This window comes from Bactrocera latifrons, unplaced genomic scaffold (genome assembly GCF_001853355.1).
Source record: "Bactrocera latifrons isolate USDA-ARS-PBARC rearing strain unplaced genomic scaffold, ASM185335v1 scaffold_182, whole genome shotgun sequence".
NCBI lineage: Eukaryota > Metazoa > Arthropoda > Insecta > Diptera > Tephritidae > Bactrocera > Bactrocera latifrons.
In genome coordinates, this window is record NW_017535319.1 from 291,223 (window position 1) to 314,616 (window position 23,394).

General features: G+C 34.1%; 4 protein-coding genes across 11 annotated transcripts in view; 2 read left to right on the top strand and 2 right to left on the bottom strand.

Annotated features, from left to right (window-relative positions):
* Positions 1-16,074, top strand: part of LOC108967319 (MOXD1 homolog 1) — a 30,614-nt gene extending 14,540 nt beyond the window's left edge. The window contains exons 2-12 of the mRNA XM_018930640.1: positions 6,015-6,170; positions 8,334-8,501; positions 8,754-8,866; positions 12,003-12,196; positions 12,396-12,497; positions 12,563-12,726; positions 12,867-13,082; positions 13,195-13,397; positions 13,499-13,599; positions 14,343-14,509; positions 15,812-16,074. Coding sequence (XP_018786185.1) covers positions 6,015-6,170; positions 8,334-8,501; positions 8,754-8,866; positions 12,003-12,196; positions 12,396-12,497; positions 12,563-12,726; positions 12,867-13,082; positions 13,195-13,397; positions 13,499-13,599; positions 14,343-14,509; positions 15,812-15,991 — 1,764 coding nt within the window. The 3' untranslated portion in view covers positions 15,992-16,074. The remainder of the gene's footprint in view (positions 1-6,014; positions 6,171-8,333; positions 8,502-8,753; positions 8,867-12,002; positions 12,197-12,395; positions 12,498-12,562; positions 12,727-12,866; positions 13,083-13,194; positions 13,398-13,498; positions 13,600-14,342; positions 14,510-15,811) is intronic.
* On the bottom strand, positions 6,681-7,575 carry LOC108967320 (DNA replication inhibitor plutonium). Of its 2 annotated transcripts, none has more exons than XM_018930641.1 (4): positions 7,505-7,575; positions 7,238-7,441; positions 6,974-7,174; positions 6,681-6,901 (listed from the first exon to the last, which is right to left on the bottom strand). In XM_018930641.1, exons 1-4 carry the CDS (start codon positions 7,509-7,511, stop codon positions 6,792-6,794), a joined length of 522 nt encoding a protein of 173 aa, XP_018786186.1. In that variant the 5' UTR covers positions 7,512-7,575; the 3' UTR covers positions 6,681-6,791. The 2 variants fall into 2 exon arrangements, with proteins under 2 accessions (XP_018786186.1, XP_018786187.1); XM_018930642.1 differs by having other exon boundaries at positions 6,812-6,901; positions 6,954-7,174.
* Positions 16,075-18,453: 2,379 nt separating the features above from the next.
* On the bottom strand, positions 18,454-22,048 carry LOC108967322 (protein RER1). 7 transcript variants are annotated; one of them, XR_001993254.1, is made up of 5 exons: positions 21,318-22,046; positions 21,052-21,262; positions 20,388-20,602; positions 19,976-20,307; positions 18,454-19,343 (listed from the first exon to the last, which is right to left on the bottom strand). XR_001993254.1 is itself a non-coding variant. In XM_018930647.1 (5 exons), exons 2-5 carry the CDS (start codon positions 21,384-21,386, stop codon positions 20,221-20,223), a joined length of 582 nt encoding a protein of 193 aa, XP_018786192.1. In that variant the 5' UTR covers positions 21,387-21,430; positions 21,912-22,046; the 3' UTR covers positions 18,454-20,220. The 7 variants fall into 7 exon arrangements, 6 of the variants coding, with proteins under 6 accessions (XP_018786192.1, XP_018786190.1, XP_018786191.1 ...); XM_018930647.1 differs by having other exon boundaries at positions 18,454-20,307; positions 21,318-21,430; positions 21,912-22,046; XM_018930645.1 differs by having other exon boundaries at positions 18,454-20,307; positions 21,318-21,528; positions 21,912-22,046.
* A 793-nt stretch (positions 22,049-22,841) lies between these two features.
* Positions 22,842-23,394, top strand: part of LOC108967269 (sterol O-acyltransferase 1-like) — a 3,576-nt gene continuing 3,023 nt past the window's right edge. Inside the window, exon 1 of the mRNA XM_018930573.1 lies at positions 22,842-23,121. Coding sequence (XP_018786118.1) covers positions 22,859-23,121 — 263 coding nt within the window. The 5' untranslated portion in view covers positions 22,842-22,858. The remainder of the gene's footprint in view (positions 23,122-23,394) is intronic.

Genomic DNA, 23,394 nt, shown 5'->3' on the forward strand with positions numbered 1-23,394 from the left:
CATTGGGTAGTCGATAAAGTCTTTTCGTATATTGTTAATATATGTTGTTACAGTCGTATATATCGTAGAAAAAAGAGTTTGATTAGAAGTACGAAAATACTTTTTCGACTACACTATATATAAAAATGTATTCCTAAATTCATAAATATTATCCTGCTCTTAGCATGTGACACTAAGTGTGTCTCTCAAATATGAATAACTGAAACATTAAATTTAAAATTGTCTCTTACGAATGTAAGCTTTAAGTATACAAGCATACATATGTAGATCATCACGTGCGCGGTAAAAAATTAAAAATTAAAAAATCATCCTGGTTGCTTTTTATGACAACATTTCACTTAATTTGCATTTTTTAAGTCATAGTGAAGCCAAGCCACTCGAATACTTTTCCCACGGACACGCCTACAAAGCACATCCTTTGTTGTACCTATTTATGTAAATATGTCTTTAAACGCTCTTTTCTTCTTATTATATACTTATTATATTTTTAGAAATTTTTATTTTGTTTACATTTTTCTTCGCTGGCAAAAAGACACATAATTGAATGTTTACATTGTTTCATTCTTTATTGCATCTTTTTGCACAACTCCTGAGGTACTAATATAAAATCACTGCTTTTCTCAAATTTAAATTCATTGCTTCAAAGAGCTGATGAGTAACGAGTTATTTGATGGTTTTTAGATATTTGAGGGATTTCATATTTGCTCTTGCTTTGCGAGTCTAAAGTATTATAGCTATGGTACGACCGAAGTTAACATTTTTTCTTCTTTTCATTCAAGTACTCCTCGGTAAGCATGAATGTGCATTCACATATTATATTTTACCGAAAATAAAATTTACGCTCCTTTACAGAATACTAATTTGTCTCGTCTGTGCAAAATAAAGCCCCGCATATGTGAACGATATATATCTACATAAAAGAACACATATCATTTGGAATAAAATACATTAATAGTGCTTCACAGCTTGTAGACATAAACAATAAACATTCGAATACAAATGTACATTTGATGACAACACAAACTAAATTACAAAAATTCCAAATTTTTTAACAAAGCAAATGACTTCACAAACAAACGTGGTTAGGATGATAATATCGAAACATCGGAATGCCCAGATATTTTAACTCAAAAAAGATAGAGAATATGCTTATATATGTATTTGAATGTAAACCGACAAAAAGAGAACACCCTTAAATTCAAACGGTCCTCATTTACAATTTACATTTACAAAGAAGTTCCTTAATACTTGAGGTACTGTTACCAGCAGAAGAAGCTATGGTTTGTTCACGACCAACTTTTCCGAGTGATCTATATATCTTTATATATATAAAAAGTACGTTGTTTGTTCGCGACGGATTCTTAAACTACTGAACCGATTTTAAGAAGATTTAGCACACTTTGTCCAGTTCAAACCAACTTAGAAGATAGAATGGTAAAAAAAATTCACAAATAATTTCTGTTAAGCAGACGTCTCCATTAACCATGCAAATTGTTGAAGTTTATTAAGTACAATATATTAAGCGGACAACTTTAAATTCGTTAGTTTTCCCAACGATATTTATATGTATGAACATATTCAAAATTAAACCTTACGTACAATTCCTTGGATTCTTATACCGACAAAATCGTTTTCGCCTTTATTCGTAAATAAAATTTTTACTGTATTGAATAGTTTATAATATAAATAATGGTGTAAAGTGTACATATACCACAGCAACGCGTGGCTGGATCCCCTAGTACTCTTAAAAATAATCACTCAGAATATGTTTGAAATAAATAAGATCCTCCTAAAGATCAAATTAGCGAGTCCGTAATGACCTTATTCGTCAAAAGTTCCTGCGATCTCCAGTGTAAACATATGTATTTAGGTCTGTTTTCTCAATGTCTGATTAACAGCCATATGTGAGTTAAGTTCTGGTTAACTTAACCAATATTTCTTCTTTCGGTAAATAACCTTTTCTTTAAGCAGAACTTAACTGCCAAATGGCTCCTAACCTTGATTAACCTTGATTAACTTCAGCTTCAATTATTCATGATCTTTCCCGTCAAAAGTTTCTGCGATCTCTAGTGTTCTTGTAAACATATAGACTTAAATTTCAAAATCGATCTATTGGAGGTATAGACTTACGTAGTTCACTTGATATCATTTAGTTAAGCCCATTACTTCCACATACATATTTGAGGTACCAAGAAGCAGCACCCAATGGAAGCTATAAACTTAATCCAGTTTCTATTTATATTTAGGTGGCTCAAAGCTGCAGCCTTCTGCCGACTGTGTGTTGGATGAGAAGTTCCATCATGAAAAAATTAATCACTTTTTTTCGACTGTAACTTATGGCTTGGCACGATTTATACATTATATATAGGCAATATAGGCAGCAAAATATTTCACCTAATTTATAATTCCAGTGCAAAGCGCCATTAGGACATATATTTACACATGTAGGCACATACTAACATATACAGAAATAAGTTTTTGCGGACATTGATACCAGTAGAATCACAATTCAAAGGCGCACAATAAAAGCATAATTCAAGTTGTCGCCTCATATGTCAACGACTTACCAGTCACCACAGCTGGCGCACAGCAAACCAACCAGACGTATGCTCGAACTCGTATAATGAGAGTGTACAAATAATACATGTGAATGAGCACATAAGCAATCACATCTACAGTGGAGTATGAGTAGTTTCTCATAATGTGATCGGTTGCAACGAAACACTGAGACATTGAATTGATTTGTTTTTGGTCTTGTTTCTCATTGTTCACTAAACGCCTGTCGTCTGCCAGCTGGAATGACATTTATTTTGCCCCTAAAGCAACGCGGCGCCATACTTTTAATCATTCGCAGCGCACACGAGTGATTTGCAAGAGACAGCAGCTGAATGTGATAGGCACACCAGAAATCACCTGAGAAGCCACAAACAAACAAAAGTACAGAAAGGTGAGGATTTAAAATATATTTGTTCTGGAAAATTTGTGGATATAGTTAAATTGTACATGGAGCTTGTTAGTTAATGAACCCATGTTCTTTGATGGAGTGTTGTCTCAAGTTGTTGAAATATTGAATATTTAAATTGAGTAATGTGTAAATTTTTCTGGATAAACCCTTATGAAAAATTCGTTTAGGATACGATCTAATATGCAGGGTGAGTTCGGAAAGTAATAGAACTGAGTCGATTTAAAAAAATTTTATTGAACCAATAGTTACAATTCTTTAAAAACTTTCAAAATATGCTCCTTCTGCGTCGATGCAGCGCAACCAGCGCGATTTCCAAGCACTGAAGGCATCACGGAAGACATTCTACGGAATAACCTTGAGCTAGCTATTCACAAGAGATATGATTTGAGCCGGGGTGTTGTAATAGTGTAACTTCCAATTGGCTGCGATGTCTTGTCGAATCCGATTGACCCTTCGTTTGAGTCTTTTAAGGACTTCCACGTAAAACTTGGCGTTGACAGTTTGTCCAAGAGGTACCAATTCATGGTGGACGGTGCCTTTGATGTCAAAAAAGACTTAAAAGTCAAATACCAAACACAACAATATCCAAATTTTCTACACCACAGCGTACTAACGACCAAAGTTTCGATTGGAGAACTATTACTAAAAATAATGTCAGTGATTTTTCTAATGGCATAACAAAATGTTACGTAATCAACGCACTTTCCCCAACCCATGTCCTTTAGGCGATTCTCCTTAAAATTTGACAAAGTACACCTTTATGGCTTAGTTTGTTTTATAGCCAACGTTAAATGCTTCCTTAAAACAAACCAGAAAACAAAAACGAAACACTCTGCTTCGTGTCAACTAAACGCTCCGTCGTCAGTATGTTTTAGTCCTTGGCAAATCGCTACACTTTATGCAAGTATTAAAATTTTCCTACACAACCCGCCTGCAGTCAGAATTTATTACCACAGACACCTTATTTAGTTCACTCAGGAGCCGTTGAACACACAACGGCAAGAGCAAGTATATAACTACACATGTTCGTGTGTGTGGGTAGGTAGGTAGCAATATTTTAGCACAGACACAATGTTTACCATTAAATAAAGTGGCGCGAGCATCACACCTGGAAACGGGCTTGTGAAGGGGTTGCTACTTCTGACATTGTAGCTATTATTTAAAATTATTGTATTTGCTTAGTTGTTAGCAGCAAATACATGGGAAATATTTGAACGTAAAAACCATTAATACTGACGGGTTTAATGGCACAACAATTAATTTCTTTTACATTTAAATTTCGTTTAAATGATTAATGCTTTAAAGGTGTTGACCTTTAAGTGCAATAGTAAATAGTATAAGAAAAACGGTCTCTAACACAATGCTTAAACCACCTATAGTTTTTCAGTCTGATATTTGCCTAAAATAATACCACAACTTACAGTATTGGTAAGTTATCACTGTATTTTTAAAGGAAGAAACTAATTTTTTCGAACTTGTTGAGACAATACAAATTTTGAACCAGCAACATTTTAATACTCCAGCAACATGTTGCTACAGAGGATAACACCTAACTGTTGAATGTATCAGCTAAAACTAAGCGAGATACGTATTGGGTTATATATACATATATAAATTATCAGGATGACAAGAAAAGTTGAAATTTGGTTGACCGGTTGACTGACTGTCTGTCCATCCGTACGTGTAAGCTGTAACTTGAGTAAAAGTTAAGGTATCTTGAAGCTTGGTACTAATATTCCTTAAGGCGGAATTCGTAGAAGGGCGTAATCGGGCAAGTGTCACGTCCACAAAATGCCATTAACCAAAAAACTATAAAATGCCTTAACTAAACACCAAAATAAGTTATAGAACTCTTATTTGGCATAGGAAATTGCAGTGGCAAGAAGCACATGCGGGTTAAAAATTTTGATATTCTTCTTACTTTTTATATTACAGAGCGAAAAGTAATAAAGAAATAGAACTACAACTATGCCTAGTTCCCATATAGCGCATTTTTAAATTCCACTTGATTCTTTCACTTTTCTGTACACAAAGCAGGAAGAAATTGATACAACGGGTTAAAATTTGCATTAATAATTCCTTTAATGTAGGCCACCTTATGACCAAAAACTGTGCAAATTCAACAAAAATTTTTCAAGCCCCCAAATATCAGAAATGTGAGCTCCAGTATCTATAGTTCACTTTTGACCGAAAGTATCGGTGAGTTTATGGGATATAAATATTAAACTTTGAGAAAATTTTCTCCTGATAATAATACCTCTGTGTATTAAAATGTGTTGAGTCGGGTCAATACTTTCTTGAGCACCCATACACCCAATATACAGATTTTCGAACTTCCGGATGACTTTATACCGCATATACATACATATATATATTTATAAAATGAAAGAACGTGTTTTACTTAAAACAGTGTATCTATGTGCCTAAAATTGGGTGAAAACTTGAGCTAGCCTCTATATAACTAATATCAAAATTTTCGAAATTCTAAATTTTCGAAATTCAAATCTTTCGAAATTCAGAATTTTCGAAATTCAAAATTTTCGAAGTTTAAAACTTTTGTACATCTGTCTGACTTTACTCCATATGATTGCAGATTGTATGTGAGGTACCTTAATAAATCTCAGGAACATTTTTTAGTATATGGCATGTTAATAATTAATAGACAAAATCGGGTCGATACTCCAACCAACTCCTATAGTATACTTCATATAATGTTTTTTTTACACCTTATGGTGTACCCCGCGGTTTGATTCCTGCAAGTTGCAAGAGTATAAAATGTTCGGGTGCACGCGAACTTAGGACTTCCTTACTTTTTTTTATTAATTTTATTTTATATATATATATATATATATTTTCCTGCAGTTCCTAGGTGGAACATAGGGTTTCAATAAACAAATTATAATTCATTTCATTTTATTTTAATTTATAATATTTTATTTAAATTTATTTTATATTATTTTATTTCAGTTTATTCCATTTTTATTATATTTTATTTTTTATTTATTTTGCTTTTCATTATTTTTCATATATTTTTTTTTCATTTATTTAGGACTGTCATGGCTCTGCAAAGCATCCCAACGCAGCCCCGATTCAAGACGATACGCAAAACTACAATGTGATTGATGGTGGGCAAAACGGAACACATACATGGCTGGAGTTCTCACGTAAATTGGAGACTTGCGATCCCTACGATTTGCCATTAGGGGTGAGTAGTCAATAGAAATATTAACAAAATCAAAAAAAAAAAATTAGAAAATTATGAAAAACATATTCTCGAATAATAACCAAAATCATCGTAAAAAATATATATATATAATGCAGTTTTGAGACATGTTAAGCCAATAAACCATGTAGAAGAAATTAAGTGAGAAATAAATTTTATTTATTTTATAAAAAACAATATTCGTTACATAATATTATAAAAACATAAATAATTGATTTTCACAAATTTTAAAATGACAATAAAATCTAATTTATTAGTTATTGATTCAGTTCTGCACAAAAACATTTTTTTTTTTTAGTTTTGAGAAAAAATTAACACAAAAGAGCTGAAAATAAATTAAGTAGTAACTTTAACACGCATGTTTGTCATTGATCTGATTGAAATCACTTGTAAAAATGTCGATACAAAATTTGAAGACAATATTAAATACAACTAAATAAATCGAAACAAATTAAAATAAAACAAATCTACGATTTTTAAAAACACATTAAGTAAAACATTTTAAAATCTTAGTATTTAGAGAACAATATGTTAGGAATTATATATACTTTATATTGGTAAATTAAATAATTATTATTTTGGGATTTTTAAAGCAATACAATTTTAACGCATCCTATAAGCTGCGCCACTGCTAGATGCGCCTTGACTATTTTGCCTACCGTATACTTTATCACAGACCTCCACGCACTCGCTAATCTGAGCTGGAGTCATGCCTAGAAGCAAACAACGATAAGTGCAATAATGAGTAGATCAATACATGCATACATATATATTTTCTCAACTACCGTGTGCGGTGGTCAGTTCTTCCTCCGAGCTTGGAAAACGTCTAAAATAGTTGATGAGCGTTTGATTTCGACGCAGACAGGCCACACATAAGGCCGGTACTATGGAGGATTTATTGAAATCCGTATAGGAGCGAAATCGCAAGAGCAAACGCACAACATCCAAACTGCCGCAATAAGTGGCCAGCGTTAGCGCATTTTGGCCTGTAAAAGTGCAGCATTAATGTTTTACTAAATAATAGTGTCCACTACAGCTCAAGCACACACCTAAATAATTAATTGCTTTCAAATTCGCACCGCGTTTTAGCAGCAAATCCACATGATCACGTCGCCCCAAATAGCAGGCCTTCAAAAGTGGCGTATTGCCATAGATATCGGTCTCCTCCAGGTCGTATTGTTGTGGATTACTTTTATACTGAGCCAATAAGGCACGCAATACGGTTGTGCTGCTGTCTTCAACGGACTTTAAAACTGCGTGAAAAATTAAATTAATAGCTAGAAATAAATGTACGGAGATTTAATTATTATACGAACAACTCATTTTGAAACCAATCGGGCACTGGACTAAACATTCACTGAATACCGTTTTAATTGTTAATATTTTATAGCCGTTAGTTCAGAGTTGCAATTACAGTTCTAGCAAAAAATGTTGGTTTTGTGAACATTAAGTTGGACAAGAGTTTTTTGGAAATTTTTAGAAAGTTTTTATTTTGAAATTAAACCATATGGTATCACATGCATGATATTGTCAAAACCAGCTAGAAAGACTAGTCGTAGTAGAAATGTCTTTTTTCTTGCGTGTTGAGGGAATATTTCGTATGATAGGAATTTACTATTAGCCGGCGAGAGTATTGGGAAAAAATTTACTAACAAGGAAAAGTCAGGCAATCAACTTTCTTTATGGACAAGCGGTGGGAGAACAATATTATAAAATTCAGCTGAAAATTTAAAAAAATTAACGGAGATAATTGAAAGCTCTTACTTTTTTATCAATTTTTTAAAGCCTTTAATTCTATAATTGTTTTTTTTTTTTTTCAAAATTGTGAACGAAAAGAAACGGTTAATCTCAAGATATGTCACATATCAGATATATAACTGTTTTTTACAAAAATTTTTTTATTAATACTGTTTAAGAAATTTTCCAAGGCTTTTATTTGTATAAATGGTTTTTTTTTTTTTAAAACTCAGAAATGCAAGAAAACGAGTAACATTACATTTTAGTGATCTAAACATTTGTTACATACCGGATATATTAACGGTTATCATTAATAATTTTCCAAAGCAGCAAAATTGTATTAATTAATAGCTTGCCTTTTTTTCATTCCTTTTATTTATATTAAACTTATTTTTTACTTTCGAAAAGGTCGACACCGTCAAAGTGCTATGGACATTCGGCGAAACCGATCCTATTTATGGCGACTTAAAGGGCCATGGCAAGAATCGCGGCTACAAATCGCTCAACTTGCTCGATCCAATGTTTCGTAAGGAAGTTAACACTGACACACACAAATGGGATGTTACAGTGCAGAATGTAAGTAAACGAACTTGCTCAAACTAAAAATGATATTTTAATGGTTAAATAAAAATACTAAAATTAAAATTTGTTATTAAAAAAATTTATAAAATTCAAAAACTTGAAAATTTTAAGATTCATATTACACTATATATGAAGTATATGTTTATATTATAACAAAAAAAATACATAAAGTTTTTCGTAACATTCTTACACACTATGAATACTCCAGCCACTGAAATTGAAACTCAAAATAATCTTTTTGCTTAGGTCACAATTGAGCCCAGCATGGACACACTATACTGGTGCAAGATAATACGTGCGCCCACGCTAAGCGAGAAGCATCACATAATAGGTTATGAAGCATTATTATCACGTGAGAGGTGAGTTCAGACATTGTTTACCAAAGAAATATGCAGTTAGGTAAACAAATATGTAGCTAATAACATATGTTTGACGGACACAATTACAATAAAAAATATTTAGATTGGAGTATAAATAAGCAAACGAGATAAATTGTAGAAATAACTAAGAGCTTAAGTCGATTTTGGGCAGTTTCTAAGTGCTCACTATGTATTTTTGAAGGTTTTAATCATATTTTTTCACTTAAACATTTAACTTTTGGCAACTTACTACAATTTATTTAAGGTTTCAAGCTGTAGAGTATCGAAATATGCTGCAAAAAATTTTTTTTTTTTTAAAATTCATTTTTTTTTAATTTATCATTTTAAGTATAAGGCAATCAATTTCATTGTACAAACTCATTTTATTCACACGAATCAGTTTCATATGTGTACCATATTTATGCATACATACATACATAAGTGTATGCATAAATGTCAATCAATTGCAAACACACAACTGAGGACACAGCTTGCAATCGCACAGCAGGACATTTTATTACACAAACCAGTGACTACTTAAGTACATATTTTCTAAGCAATCCATGAGTAAAATATTGAATTTACAGCTGGAATCTTCCGCGAATGCTGTGCATATGTAAGTCCAGTTTACGGCTAACTAGTTGCAGGACTGATATCTAAGTAGATAGTAATACTTTAAAATGAATCAAATAAATATATTTAAAGCTTTTAATTATTAATATTTTGACATATAATATCGGCAATGAAATCACGAAAAAACATTAAACCATTTTCAAAACAAACTTTTCTAAGTTCCTTAAAACCACGCCATTTACGGTCCTTTAAAACTTACCACCGGTAAAAGTGGCAAATTCTTAAGAATTTATATTAATATACTAGCTCGCATTACCACAGCAAGTCACTCAACCTCTTTGTCAAGTGACAACCACAGACTGTGACTGGAAATGTCAAAATGAGTTTGAAATGGTTAACGTAAGGCTCATGTTTACATACACTTAAAATGACATAATTGGATAATAATTATGAAACCGTAACCTATTAATATAGTGGCTACAGAATCTCGGTTAGGACATAAATATGCTTCTACATATGAATTTATGATTTCTTCTTTTTCCCTGTCTGGCACCAATTGGAGATGCCAAGTGGAGCCAGATCCTTCTTCACCTAGTCTTTCCAACGGAATGGAGGTCTTCCTCTGCATCCCTAAGCAGGTACCGTGTCAAATACTCTTAGAATGATTTTATTCATTCGGACGACATGACCTAGGCTCTCTCTTAATACGCTGAACTATATCAATGCCACCGTATATCTCGTACAGCTCATCGTTCCAATGCACAAAGAATCTTCCGCAGAACCTTTCTCTCGAAAACTTGTAACGTCAACTCATCAGATGTTGTCATCGTCCATCCTCTTTACCATATAGCAGGACGGGAATAATGACTTATTTATCGAGAAAGGACTTTACTTCTCAATTGCCTACTCCGTACGAAGTAGTATCTGTTGGCAAGAGTTATTCTGTGTTGGATTTTGAGGCTGTCATTGTTTTTGTTATTAATACTGGTTCCAAGATGAACGAAATTAACTACGACTTCGAAGTTATGACTGTGAACAGTGATATGGGAGGCAAGTCGTGAGTGTGACGACTGTTTGTTTGACGGCAAGAGATATTTCGTATTGCCCTCGTTCACTGCCAGACCCATTTGCTACGTTTCCATATCCAGTCGGTAGAAAGCAGAACTAACAGCGCGGGTGTTGAGGCCAATCTATCTATCTAGTGGTCGGATAAGTGCGGTTCCGACAAATGAGAGTTTTCTTGGGAAGGAAAGGACGTGTGGAAAATTTCTGATCGATATATCTAATACTCTGAAATTCATGAGACTAATATTCTCACACTTGATTATCTCCTCTTTAAACCACGCTCTGCTTCTGATGAAGTTCTTTATTGCAAAAATTTTAATATGTATAACCAAAACGTCATTAAAAAGCCATGGATCTATACAAAACATTGCAATCACATAGATGATGCCTTATAGTCTCCTCTTTTCTACCCTGACAGCTTCAACAATGATAATTATATGATGTTCCTAGTCTACCAAATAGACAGCGTCCTTTTAGTACTACTACTAGAGTTCTTATGTCATTTATTTAGTATTTAATAGTTGTTGTTGTTGTTGTTGTTGTTGTAACGGCAGAATTCTGCCGAGTTGACAGTCCTTGGCCGGATAAAAATCCGGGACCGTTCCGGTTTAACAGTCGGGCTTGGCGGCCCACATTCTATTCATACCACTTATACCAGGGCTAGACTTGCCCGATCTTCAGTTAAATGTATAACATATTGTTCGAATAACCAGAGTCATATAAATTATCTTTTTTATACTCTAATTGCACGTTTTTCATATTACTATACTCCGGAACCCATTGTATCGTGAAATAGTATGTTAGATGCAATGAGAGATCAAGGTATTATTTCACTATCTTTGACGAAACCCTGGGAGATTTTAGTGATTTCTAAGTCGCTTGGGTGTCTGTAGGTATTTTAATATACCCTTTATTGTGAGCACGCTCTTCCTCAGAACAAGAAAACTTCTTTAGTTGCTGGGAACTGTACTGGTAACTGCAGCGCTTTCCTGGTCTGAGAGACGGAAGACGATTTTGGTACTTAACTTTGCGGAAAAAGCAGTTCTTACCATTCAAGTATCGGTAAATGTTTTTTGTTTGCGACCTTATCAACCTCGCCTTTTCCCACTCTTTTCTAGCAGGACGGCAATATCGAAGAGCGAATTTAAGTTCAATCTGGTAGCTGCTTTCATTACCGTAGCGTCTAAGTTTGTTTTCCATGAAAGGTTTCTGTCTAAAATTAGTCCCAACTAGCTTGCCTTATCTCCTATTTTTAGCCTGGTACCATTTAATTCACTTACAGGGTTATAGAAGATACTAATTATTATAAAAGCAGCTGCCATTTCAGCAATATTAAAGCATTCGGTACATAAATTTTATGCGCTTACGAAATTCCAGAATTTGAAGTCGCTTAAACGCCTAGAAGTATGCTATGTAATTTGAGAACACACATATTGCTAGTAAATTTTCGCTATCCACGCTTCACTTGTATTTGCATTCATTTAAATTTCAATTACAGCAACACCAATCAACCGCTTGTACACCATATGACACTCTTTGAATGCACGACCAAGTCATATCCCGGCTCGGATCCACACTCGTGGGAGGTGTGGGTGAAGAGCAGCGGCGCGGTATGCAACAGTAATTTATTGACGCCACATGATTGGGACTCATGCATAACACCAGTGGCGGTGTGGTCTATTGGCTCGACAGGTATGTACATATCTACATATTTTTATATACACACAACTGTACAAGCAAGTGTACATAACCCGCCATATTCATGCAAATTAATTTACATGCCAATGTTGCGAATTTTTTAAATTTATATGACACACTGTAAATTATTTGTTGACTTTAAAAAAATATTTACATTTCTTACGCCATTTCTTACGCACACCCATGTACACAGGACAATTTTTGCCACAGCATGTCGGCATACCAGTGGGCGGCAAACAAGGCGCTAAGTATTATATGCTCGAGATACACTATGACAATCCACACGCACAGCAAAGTAAGTTAATTTGGTATTTTAATGAAGTCGTATAAAATTGCACACTTCACCATCCGCCTTTACAGTGGTCGATCACTCGGGCTTTCGCATACATTACACGAGTCGTTTGCGACCGAACGACGCGGGCATTATGATTTCTGGCGTCTCCGTTTCGGATACACAGCTCATACCACCCGGTCAGAAGCTATACCGCAACATTGGCATCTGTGGGCCATCCTGCTCAAATGTGGTGAGTACCGAGATATTTATGCTACCACCAAAACAACAACAAGCAAAATCATAATTGTCTTCATTGAAACCGCAAATTATTGCTTAACAATTTATTATATACATATACAATATATCTCTGTCTTGACTGTGCGCGCGCAGATGTTTCCTGCTGACGGCATTAAAATCATCTCCGGCACATTGCATTCACATCATGCTGGCCGCAAAATGACGCTGCGTCACGTGCGCGATGGCAAGGAGCTGGAACGCATTATCGAGGATGACAACTATGATTATAACTTCCAGCAGGTGCGTCAGCTGGAACAAGAAGTCGTTGTATTACCAGGCGATTACATTATTACCGATTGCGCCTATGAGGTAAGTACCAGCATTGACACGCGCCTTAGCAAAGTGTGGCGGCACCACACTAGACAGGCAGACAAATTGCATAATTTATTAACGATTTTCTCGCATTTCACCACCAACTCAGACACTGAATCGCAAGCATCCGACCTTCGGTGGTTACTCAACCAAACAGGAAATGTGTCTGTCCTTTATCACCTACTATCCACGCATTGAGCTAGCTGGCTGCTACAGCATGACGCCGGTGCGTGAGTTTTTCGAAACATTTGGCGTTTATCAATTTTACTCGCTCAACATGACAGATGTGGAGAATTTATTCCTTTACAACGGGTGGGTGCTAGCACAGCGTATTAGTGTTAAAACATACATTTTTGCCACGCTTATTAAATTGAACGTAATTGTTGTTTATTTTTCTTTCATTCTTATTGCAGCAATGTCCTGGACTATATACCGAATACGATTTATGCCAAAACGAAAAAGAATCGCGTAAATATGACGGATGAAGAGCGACTATATGAAGAATCATTGCTAAGTGAGTTAAAGGAAGCAGATATAATATTTTATTCCAAAAATTTTTGAAATTCTTTAAAAAATCGAAATACAAGCATTAGAATATGAACATAGTGAAGCGACAGGCTTTATATCAAATTTTTTTGAAATTGTTTAAAGAGTATATAAACGTATTAGGATATTCACATTAGTGCGGTTAGTTTTTTTTTTTTTTTATAAAATCGCATATGCGGTACATTTGCCACAAATCATTCTGAACAACTTTGTCTGAAGGATTTTGGGTCTAAAATCGGTTTCGAAGCAGCGACTTTTAAGGCGAAATTTAAAAAATCTGAATAATCGGTTGTGTGGGAGATATGTGATATAGTTCTCAAATCTGCCCGATTCCCACAAATATTCAATAGAAGATCAAAATGCACCTACGTATTAAATTTGATTCGGAAAGCTCAAAAACTGAAGAAAAAATTTGTGTGATCCCTAAAACTTATATATAACTGAGTTGATTTTAAAAAACGTATTAAATGAATCGTTACAGTTCTTTAAAAACTTCCAATATAGGCTTTTCAAGTAAGGAAACAAAAAAGACCGCGGGACACATGTATTTCTTATGCAAAATCCATATAACGGTAAAAAAAATATTCCGTCTCCAGGCATTCAAAGTAGATTTTATTATTCAGTAAATAAAACTTTTACCTTTATTTTTAGTTATTTTTTTCTATTTTTCTCTCATAACCAAAAAAATATTTAATTTTACTATTTTTACAGACAAACTGATCATCTCCGATCCCGTCGAGTTCCATGATCGCACATTTTTATCACATTTGAAACAGTTACCTTGGTCTGAGCCGCTCTTTACGAAGCGCGTCGAGCAAACCATGATTACTGGCAAGCATATGACGTTCTGTAGGGTGTCCAATGAGTCGCTCTCAATAGTAAGTAACTGTAATATTTTAAAACATTTTTACAAGCAAATATATATCATAATTATTAAAACATGTTAGGCGATCTAAAAGATATATTATTACAACGCTATAACGAATCAGTTGCTAAACCTGAAGTTCCGAATTGCTACATATTTCTCTTATCAAGGCTAAGCGCCTCAAGTCAACTGCCCGGCAAGCTAGCCGTCTAACTCTGCTGATGATGGGGCCATAACCATACCATGGGCTGCGTCCCACACTGCAGGCTCAGTAAGCACTTGTCCAGCATGGTCATAGCCTCTTGCGCCAACTAACGGTTTCCGACATGGAACAGAGCGCTGAACCTTTGTGAACATGTGTGATATGGGAGAGAGCACAATAAACCATACCCCGCAGTGCATAGGCTCAATTATTTTCATAGATCTATCTTACAAATCATTGGTTTCGAGGAAATGAACTAAGTTCACGGCAATATAGTTTTTCCGTCAGCGATTTCGAGATAATTGCGACATTTTTTTTTTATCTACAAAGCAAATATGACCAATGTATAATATATAAATTCCTAGACAATAAAGAATGGTCAAATGATCTGAGGTTTTTATTAAAATAGTTAATGTCTTTTCTAGCGCATATTTAACTGCAGCGTCTTGCTTTTTAGGCTCTTAGTTAAGACATCATTGATCTCGGAGAAAATGTATGACTGAACAGTTATCCAAAAAGATGGTTATCTTCAATTCTGTAAAAAAGAAAATGATATTTTTTTTTTAATTTTTGAAAGCAGTTATCAACACCAGAGAATAATGTGCCGAAGAGGATATTTCCCTTAAAAAATGGGTAACTTTGAAACAGTTAGTATATAGTATACTAAATTTATGTATTTCAATCTTCGAAAAAAAGGTCTCAGCTAAAGAAAAGCTGTGGGCTCATATCCGGAAACCACAAAATTCAGAAATATTAAAATTAAAGTAAAAGAAAGGCTAAATTAAAGAACTTAGTAGGACAGGTACGTTTTTCTTTTCGGCCTGTATTAAAAGATCTAGAACAGATACTTGTTTATTTTCGGCTTAAGTTTAGGTTTGGAGGTTAATCATAAGAGGGCTCACACTTGAACAACTTAGAGTGGCGGCCTAAGACTAATAAAGAATTTTTTTTTTAATGAAAAGTCATAGGCATTACGAATCGTTAAAGCCAAATTTTCGCCTACAAGAAACAGCAAAAGACTGAAACCAATATCCTTTATCTGCTCATAAATCAAAATTTCATATAATTTCTTAAAAAGTAATTACCATTATTCAACTTTTATTTCTTACACAGCCGTCGGAGATTATACGCTATCCCAACTTTACAACATACGTGAAGGAACCCAGCATCTGTCCATTCCAAATGCTAATGGACAGCGCACCACTCAACAAGGGCACAGCGATAACGTTGCAAACCGCAACCGCAACGCTCTCGATCGTGGTGCTCATGCTGCTTAACTGCTATTTATGCTAGTTCATGATCATTATACAAATATATATATATAGTATATATATTTAATATATATGAAGATATATTACACAGTAGTATTATTTAGTATATCGGAGTTTCAAAACATATTTTATTTATTTATTTATTTTAATTTAGTATTATTAAATTACGCTATAAAAAAATAAATATCACAAAAATAAATATCATAAAAATAGCAGTAAATCTTATATACATATATATAATAATTTAAATAATAATTTAAAAAAAAAAATCTATTATATTAACAAAATCATTATACAACTCAACTAGTAACAGGTAGTCATATTTTCTAAGTAAAAAAACATAGTACTTAAAACAGGAGTCATACGTTATAACAGCATTACTGAAAACATTACGTATAAGTCCTACTCATAGTTTAATTAAAGTCACATATTATATAATTTTACAAAAACACTGACATTTAGCACTAGAAATCTCAATCCAAAGAATTAGTATTAAAAATTCAGTGGCAACCATGCATGTATGTAATATAACAATAGTACTTTAAGGAATCAATCAATAAAATTTAAGCTGAAAATAGAAATTAATAAAAAAAAAAAAAATCCAAATACTATATATTATTTGTTGATTAGTTGGTTGGTTCACCGGTACAAAAGAGCTCACATTTGAGATAATAGTTCTATAAAGCACTCAATGAAGCTCTGGTTAGCAAATCACCGAGCATTCCGACTTTCGAATACTAGTTAGAATGTACTTTGCACAAATTTTCACAGTGACTATACGAGTAAAAGATGATGGAGCCATGTGTAGAAGTTGACGAAAGTGAGGCATACTCTCTGAGCGCCATTCACTTAGGAGTGGCCTGAAACGATTCCTTTACATATGGCTTTTACTCATGACTTCCGGCATTAGACCAAATATCCTCTGGGTAGCCAAAAAAAAAAACATCCGTTTGAAGGCGAGCTAAAGTGAGAAGGCGAAACATTCCTCTCCAGGATTGTATGTCGTGTTTGGAACCCGTCACATAAAAAATACTACCAATGAAAAGATGAAAACAGCCTCGGATTAGAGACCCCCCTTCTGATGACGACACCTTCGAACGTGTTAAAGATTATGATTTAAGGGTAAGCACCTGGAATGTCCGATCCTTAAATAGGTAATGTGACGCTGCACAGCTGGTTGATGCCTTCATCAGAGTAAAGGCTGACATCACCGCCGTCCAAGAAATGCGATGGACGAGACAATGACTGAGGCGAGTAGGTCCTTGTGGCATTTACTACCCACGCACCGTCAGAAAAGAAGTACAATGTGTCTTACAGACTGCCCCCGCCACGGTGTCAAAATGGCTTGGCGACTTTAACGTAAGGATGGGCAAACTGCAATCATAATAGACAGCCGAACGATTTTCTACTCGACCTGCACTCCTGCTCTCTGAGAGCAGTCATCAGAAGATCGGTAGAAGAGAACAATGGCACAGATTTTCAAGCACCTTACGAACAGCTGCAAAAAAAAAGGCGAAAGAATAGCTAGTATGACGAGGAGTGCCGTGTCGCAGCGGAGAGAAAGCAGACTGCCTACCTCGGACGGTTACAATCCGCCACAACACGATGGAATAGTTACCGAGCATTGAAGAAGGAAGCGAGTCGCATTTGCAGAAAAAAAGAGAAACCAAACTACGTGAGTACAAAGAGCTTGACAAGCTCTGAAAGTATTCAACGCGCTTTGAGCCTATCACAAATTTGTTGAGATGGCTAATATCAGTTTCGGCTATGCTTCTGGTTTGCCGAATGTACGACTACCGAGATGTTGTAGCCGCAGTCTTGCAAAGGTTAAGCAATAGAGAAGAATGTTGGATGTTTCCAACTCACCCTCCTCCATATAATACAACACACTACGTAAACTGGGCTAGATTGCAAATCGGAAAACAGCCCGATCTAAGATGCCGGAATGTACCCGGATTTTGACCGGTGAAAAGCTGTTCTATATTTCAGTTGGTTGGGTAAAAAGGTCAAATCTGAGCCAGTATTTCTATTGAGCTTTCTAAAATGTTCAATAAAAATCTACAATTCCGAGCTCTAAGTCTGCTCTTGGTTGTTGGTACTACACAATGATATATAGGCAGGAAGTTATTGAAGAAATCAGTTGACTCTCTGTAGCTGATTTCTTCTGCCAGGGTGTAGAATACGAGAACATCTGCGTATCGAGTTGACTCTTTAGGTCCCTCAGAGGCGATGTAAGAGTCTTTAAAAATTGTTTTGCGTAAGAAATTCAATAAGAAGAACTTCCAGTGCACGATCCTATATCCTCTATATTTGAAGACTGCAATCTTGCCATCACGTACCAATCGTGTCCAGTTATTCCAAAGACCTTACACTGATCTTGATTGTATTTAAGTTTGATGGCGATTTCTCTGAAGTCACTCGGCTACTCCGTTCCTTACTTGTTTTCTTTTACTTTCACGAAATATTTGGGAAAAAAAGAACAGCTTTTTCGACTTAAGTTATTTTATTTGTATTTTATTCAAATGATTTGGTATTGTTATTTATTACAATCGTACACTGTACCCAGTTTCAACTTCGCAACTCACACATGCGCTTAGTATATATGTATGTAGGTATGTATTTCATTCCTTTTGTGGTTTACAATCAACAATTCGTCAACATTGGCGCATAACCTACATATTTGTGAACTTTTCAAGAATATTTCAAAATGTAAATGGAAATGAAGACTTGCTGTGTGGAAAAGACGCTATATACAAATGTTATCTAACGCATATAACTGCTAATTAGTGTTGTATTGTTAACAGAAAAATTATATTTTACGCAATTATAATATTACTATAAATTGAAGTTGGGGAAAGCTTTTTTGTATACAAAACTAAAACACAAAATTAACGTGCATATGCGAGTTTTGAAAATTTTTAAAATTTTGTAGTTGTTTTTGTTGTTTAACTAATTAGCTGCTACCATTTAGGCAACAGCATTTATGGGTAAACTAAATTAATAGCATCCATTCATGTACTTAGTTTTCTAGAAGGTGTTGCACACTTCGTTAGAATGTGTATATTTAGGTTTGGAACAAATTCAATACAGGTGTACACATAAAATTACTAAGCATAATTAATAATAATGATTAATATATAAATATATATTACTTTAAACCAAAATTCAATTCAAGCGCTTTAAGCCAAAGTAGTATTATAGTGCACTCCGGTAACATATAGCTATGAAATGATGGATGTTGCCACTACAACGACACGTCGTTTGACAATTTTTTGTATGTTTTATTGCACGCTATTTACATACAAACGTTACAGTTACAATGTGCTTTGTATGATTGATTTATGTGACTCGGCCACTGACACGCTCAAATTAAACTAAAAAAAAAAATAATAATAATAATAGTAATAATAATTAACATTGCATACAAATAAAAAGTTTTTAAGTTGTAAATATTGAAGCAAAGATAATCTTAGTTATAAGACAAAGATGGACAAATGCCACTAAAAGTTATATTTTTTTGCACAGGACACTGCACGACAATAAGCATTAACGTGGTAGAACCCAGCCAACTAACTGAACTAGCGTAAAATCATAGCCGGTTAGAAAAATTAGTTGGATTTTACAACGTTTATGCCGCTAAGAACAACAAGTATTTTGTTTTTTTATAAACTTAAGCAAACGCTAACAACAAAATGTCAAGCAAATGAAATGTTAAATAATGCACTTGGCACGCGCAAATTAGTAAGAATTTCAAGAAATTGTAAAAATCCAATTTATATTAAAACTGTGTGTGAATTTGTGTTGAATTATGGCGACGGAGAATATTATCTTCTCAGGTGTTGAAATTAAATGAAATACTGATAGCTAGCTGACTTTGCATGATTTTTAAAATGTTTCTGTAAATGTTTAGTTCTCCTTTTGTTTTTGTTTTGTTGATAGTTTGTTTTTGTTAGTGTTCATGTTTATAGTTGTAGTTTATGTTAGTGTGTACTTTAGTTGAATTTACTCAATAGTTATAATTTGCGGTGGTTTTGCTATGTTTGTTGTTGCTAACGTAGTCGCAGCTGTCAATGGTGCAGCCGGTAACGATGTTGCTGTTGTTGCCGTTGCGGCAATCGTTGTACTTGCTGCTGCTGCTGCTGCTGCTACTGTTGCTGTTGTTGTTGTTGTTGTTCTTTGCTCGTGTATCGACGTAATACCCGTTGTCGATTGGTTGTCGTTTGTTTTTTGCAGTGTCTGTGCGGCTAATTGTCACTTTGTCGTTGCCTGTGACTCACCAACACGTTGATAGCGCGGCTTGTTCCGTGTAAATGGCAAATACTTGTACTTAATCATATGCTGCAAAATGCAAAAAGATAAAACAATAACAATAACAATATGAATATTTATATGCATGCAAGTGATTAGTGTAAACCTACCTTAATTTGCCGCTTCATTGTTATGCAGAAGAGTGTAATGAAGTACATGACGAGTATAGGCCAGAAAACAGGCACATTGAAGAAGTCAAAGAATGTACATATCAGACCGATGATTGTACTTTTCGTGATCGACAGCCAAAATTTGAATTCCGGTAGACGTCGTATGAACGGCCGGAACTCTTCGTTACTGCGTGTTGGCAAATTGGGACCATCTTCTGAAAGAAACGCAAAACACAAAAAATTCGAGCAGTTTACTTAAGACAGATTTATTTCAGAAGAAATCTTATTATTTTACGGCTTTCCAAATATTTACACTTTTATTTTTATTATATTTTTCTTTGCAACCTGTTGTATCAATTTAAATATTATTGAATTATATCTTCAAAAAATAAAAATGTTTTAAGACTAACATATGACTTAGTAATGCATGCCAAAGCACGATGAAGCAACAAAAAAAATCAATAAGCTGTCACTTATGAAGAAAGTTCTTCGAAAATTACCATCCCCCTTATTAACTTATTGCATTCTTTTAAAGAAAAACTAACGTTGCAATGCTGTCAAACGACCGCAAGAACTATTACAATATTACAGTTACTGTAGTTCATGGTGTAAAAAATTGAAAAAATGTTTTAAATTGTTTCTATTAATTAACAATTGCACTTACCATCATTTTCGTATGGATCGAATTCCGGGTCGATTTTTGGTGTTAGAAATGCAATAAACAAATTTAAATGATATATTCCCAGCGCATAGCACACTATATACCAGCCTTGGTAGATGAAAATGCGTAGCAGGAAGAGCAATAAAATCACAATTGCACCCGCCCATCGCATTCTAGTATGCGGTGTCCAGCGATCCAGCGTCGATTGGTACATCTATACAAAAATTTATTATTAAAAAGTATTCAACAACTTTTTATTTGAAATTTACTTGTGACAGGCGTACGAAGAATAGCTTCACACCACCTCCAGACGAAGTACTTGTGTCCTCATCCATCATTGCTGTAGTTTTTTAACGTCTGCTACCAGTATCTGGCACAGGTGCTGTTAATAATTGTATTTCGATTATTGCCGTCACTTGATTAAGCTAACTTGTTTGTGCCAAACACTATAAACTTTTTTTGAAAATATGTGTAGATAAACTAAAATATAAAGATAAACCAAAAATTCAAGTAAAAGTGCACCAGATATCCAACGTCGGCCAGTCGTCGCGTTTGCACTTAAACAGCGCGTATTCACAAAAATGTAACCCCTTCGGCCCCTCGATCTGTAATTTATGCTCACGTTCTATTTCCTCATTTTCCTTAGTCTCGCCTTACACTTTCTTATACTGCCGCACAACCACCACTGCAAACGGAGCGCAACCCGTAAACCTCCTTGCACCCTATGCTTTTAAGTTCTTATTCGCTTTTTTTGATTAAGTGACGTTCGCCTGTAAATTTTTTTCACCCAACTCGTGTTTTAGCCAACACAATATGTAAAAGGAAATTTGTTGTAAAAGTTTAATTATTTAAAGAATTATTACATTCAACATGCGTTAACGTGAATTGATTTTATCACTGGCTTTAAAAAGCCATTGACGTGAAATTCAATTTAGAATTTCACAGTTTTATAAAATTTTTCCAAACTCACAATACACGTCACTAAATGGTTTGACAGTAGAACTTTCGCAGCGTTGCCAATCACTATTGCTCTTGTGTGTAGGGTTGACAGTCCAACACACACATTATTTACAATTATTGCAGGAAACTTTTTTAAGTTTAAAAATATAAATATATTTAGAAATAGAAAACAACTTAAAGATATTTGTTGTTAATGACATGTTCAATTTTAACTATACTAATTACTTTAAATTTAAAACTACAAGAATTTCTTGCCTGCCAATATGATCAAAGTTGGCAACGCGTCCTGTTGTTGCTTATCACTATCTAATTAGATTGCATGATAAAATAATTTGTATCAAGGCAGCAGCATAATAAAATTGTGTACGAGAATTAATTACTATATTGCATAACTGTACTTGAACCATTTAAAATATCCATAAAGGCACTCTATCATCCTTAGCTTATATTTTTAGGAAAAATAAATCCATGAAACCAAGAAGGATGTGGATGAAATGAATTATTTTAAAGATTTTTATTATTATAATATTTAAGTATTTAATATTGGAATAATAATAATTATATACATACTTTTAGATAAAACCGTTATTTCCATATCAACACAACCAGCACGATAAAAATTCACATTATTTTCCGTTCACCCTGTATATATTGAAATATAAAAAACAACTTATGTTACACTCTCTAAATCTCCCGCTTAATACACATTTTAGTTAGTTAGTTGAATTCAATTAATTAGAGTGGTTTAGTAACAAAAGCGGCTACTATAGTTGTTTATTATTATATACGCGCTCAAACGCCTATTGCAGCCGACATTTTAGCGCTTCAAATCACAGTCTAAATTAAAAACATGGTTCCTCCAGCGAATCAGAGTAATGCGGACACGATGATAGCCATAAAAAACCCCAGCCCGATAGACGAAAATAAGAATGTAACGCTTTCTAATGTGTCAAAACCAAAACCGTTACATGAAAAAGTATTCAAACAATCCGATTCGTATATGACGGAACTTTTAAAGGATGTGCACATACAAACCATATATAATATATTCTTAGTGGCGATGTTTTATCTAATAACATATACAATTTGCCAAGATTATTTCACCTATGGCAGGTGAGTCGCTAATAATTTGAAATAATTGAATTTAGTGTATGAAAAAAATGTGAGATTATCGCTAAACAGGAGATGGTTTTTACATTTTTCTAAAAGACAAAATTTTATAAAGTGATGACTAGTCGTAGCAAAGTATAAAAATTTAATAATTTTTTAATTTCTGAGAATACTCAGATATATACTGTATATAATAACATTTATGTATATATGTGAGTGTAAATACAACTATCATTTCATTAATTCTTGAAAAAATAAAAATTTAAAATCATATTT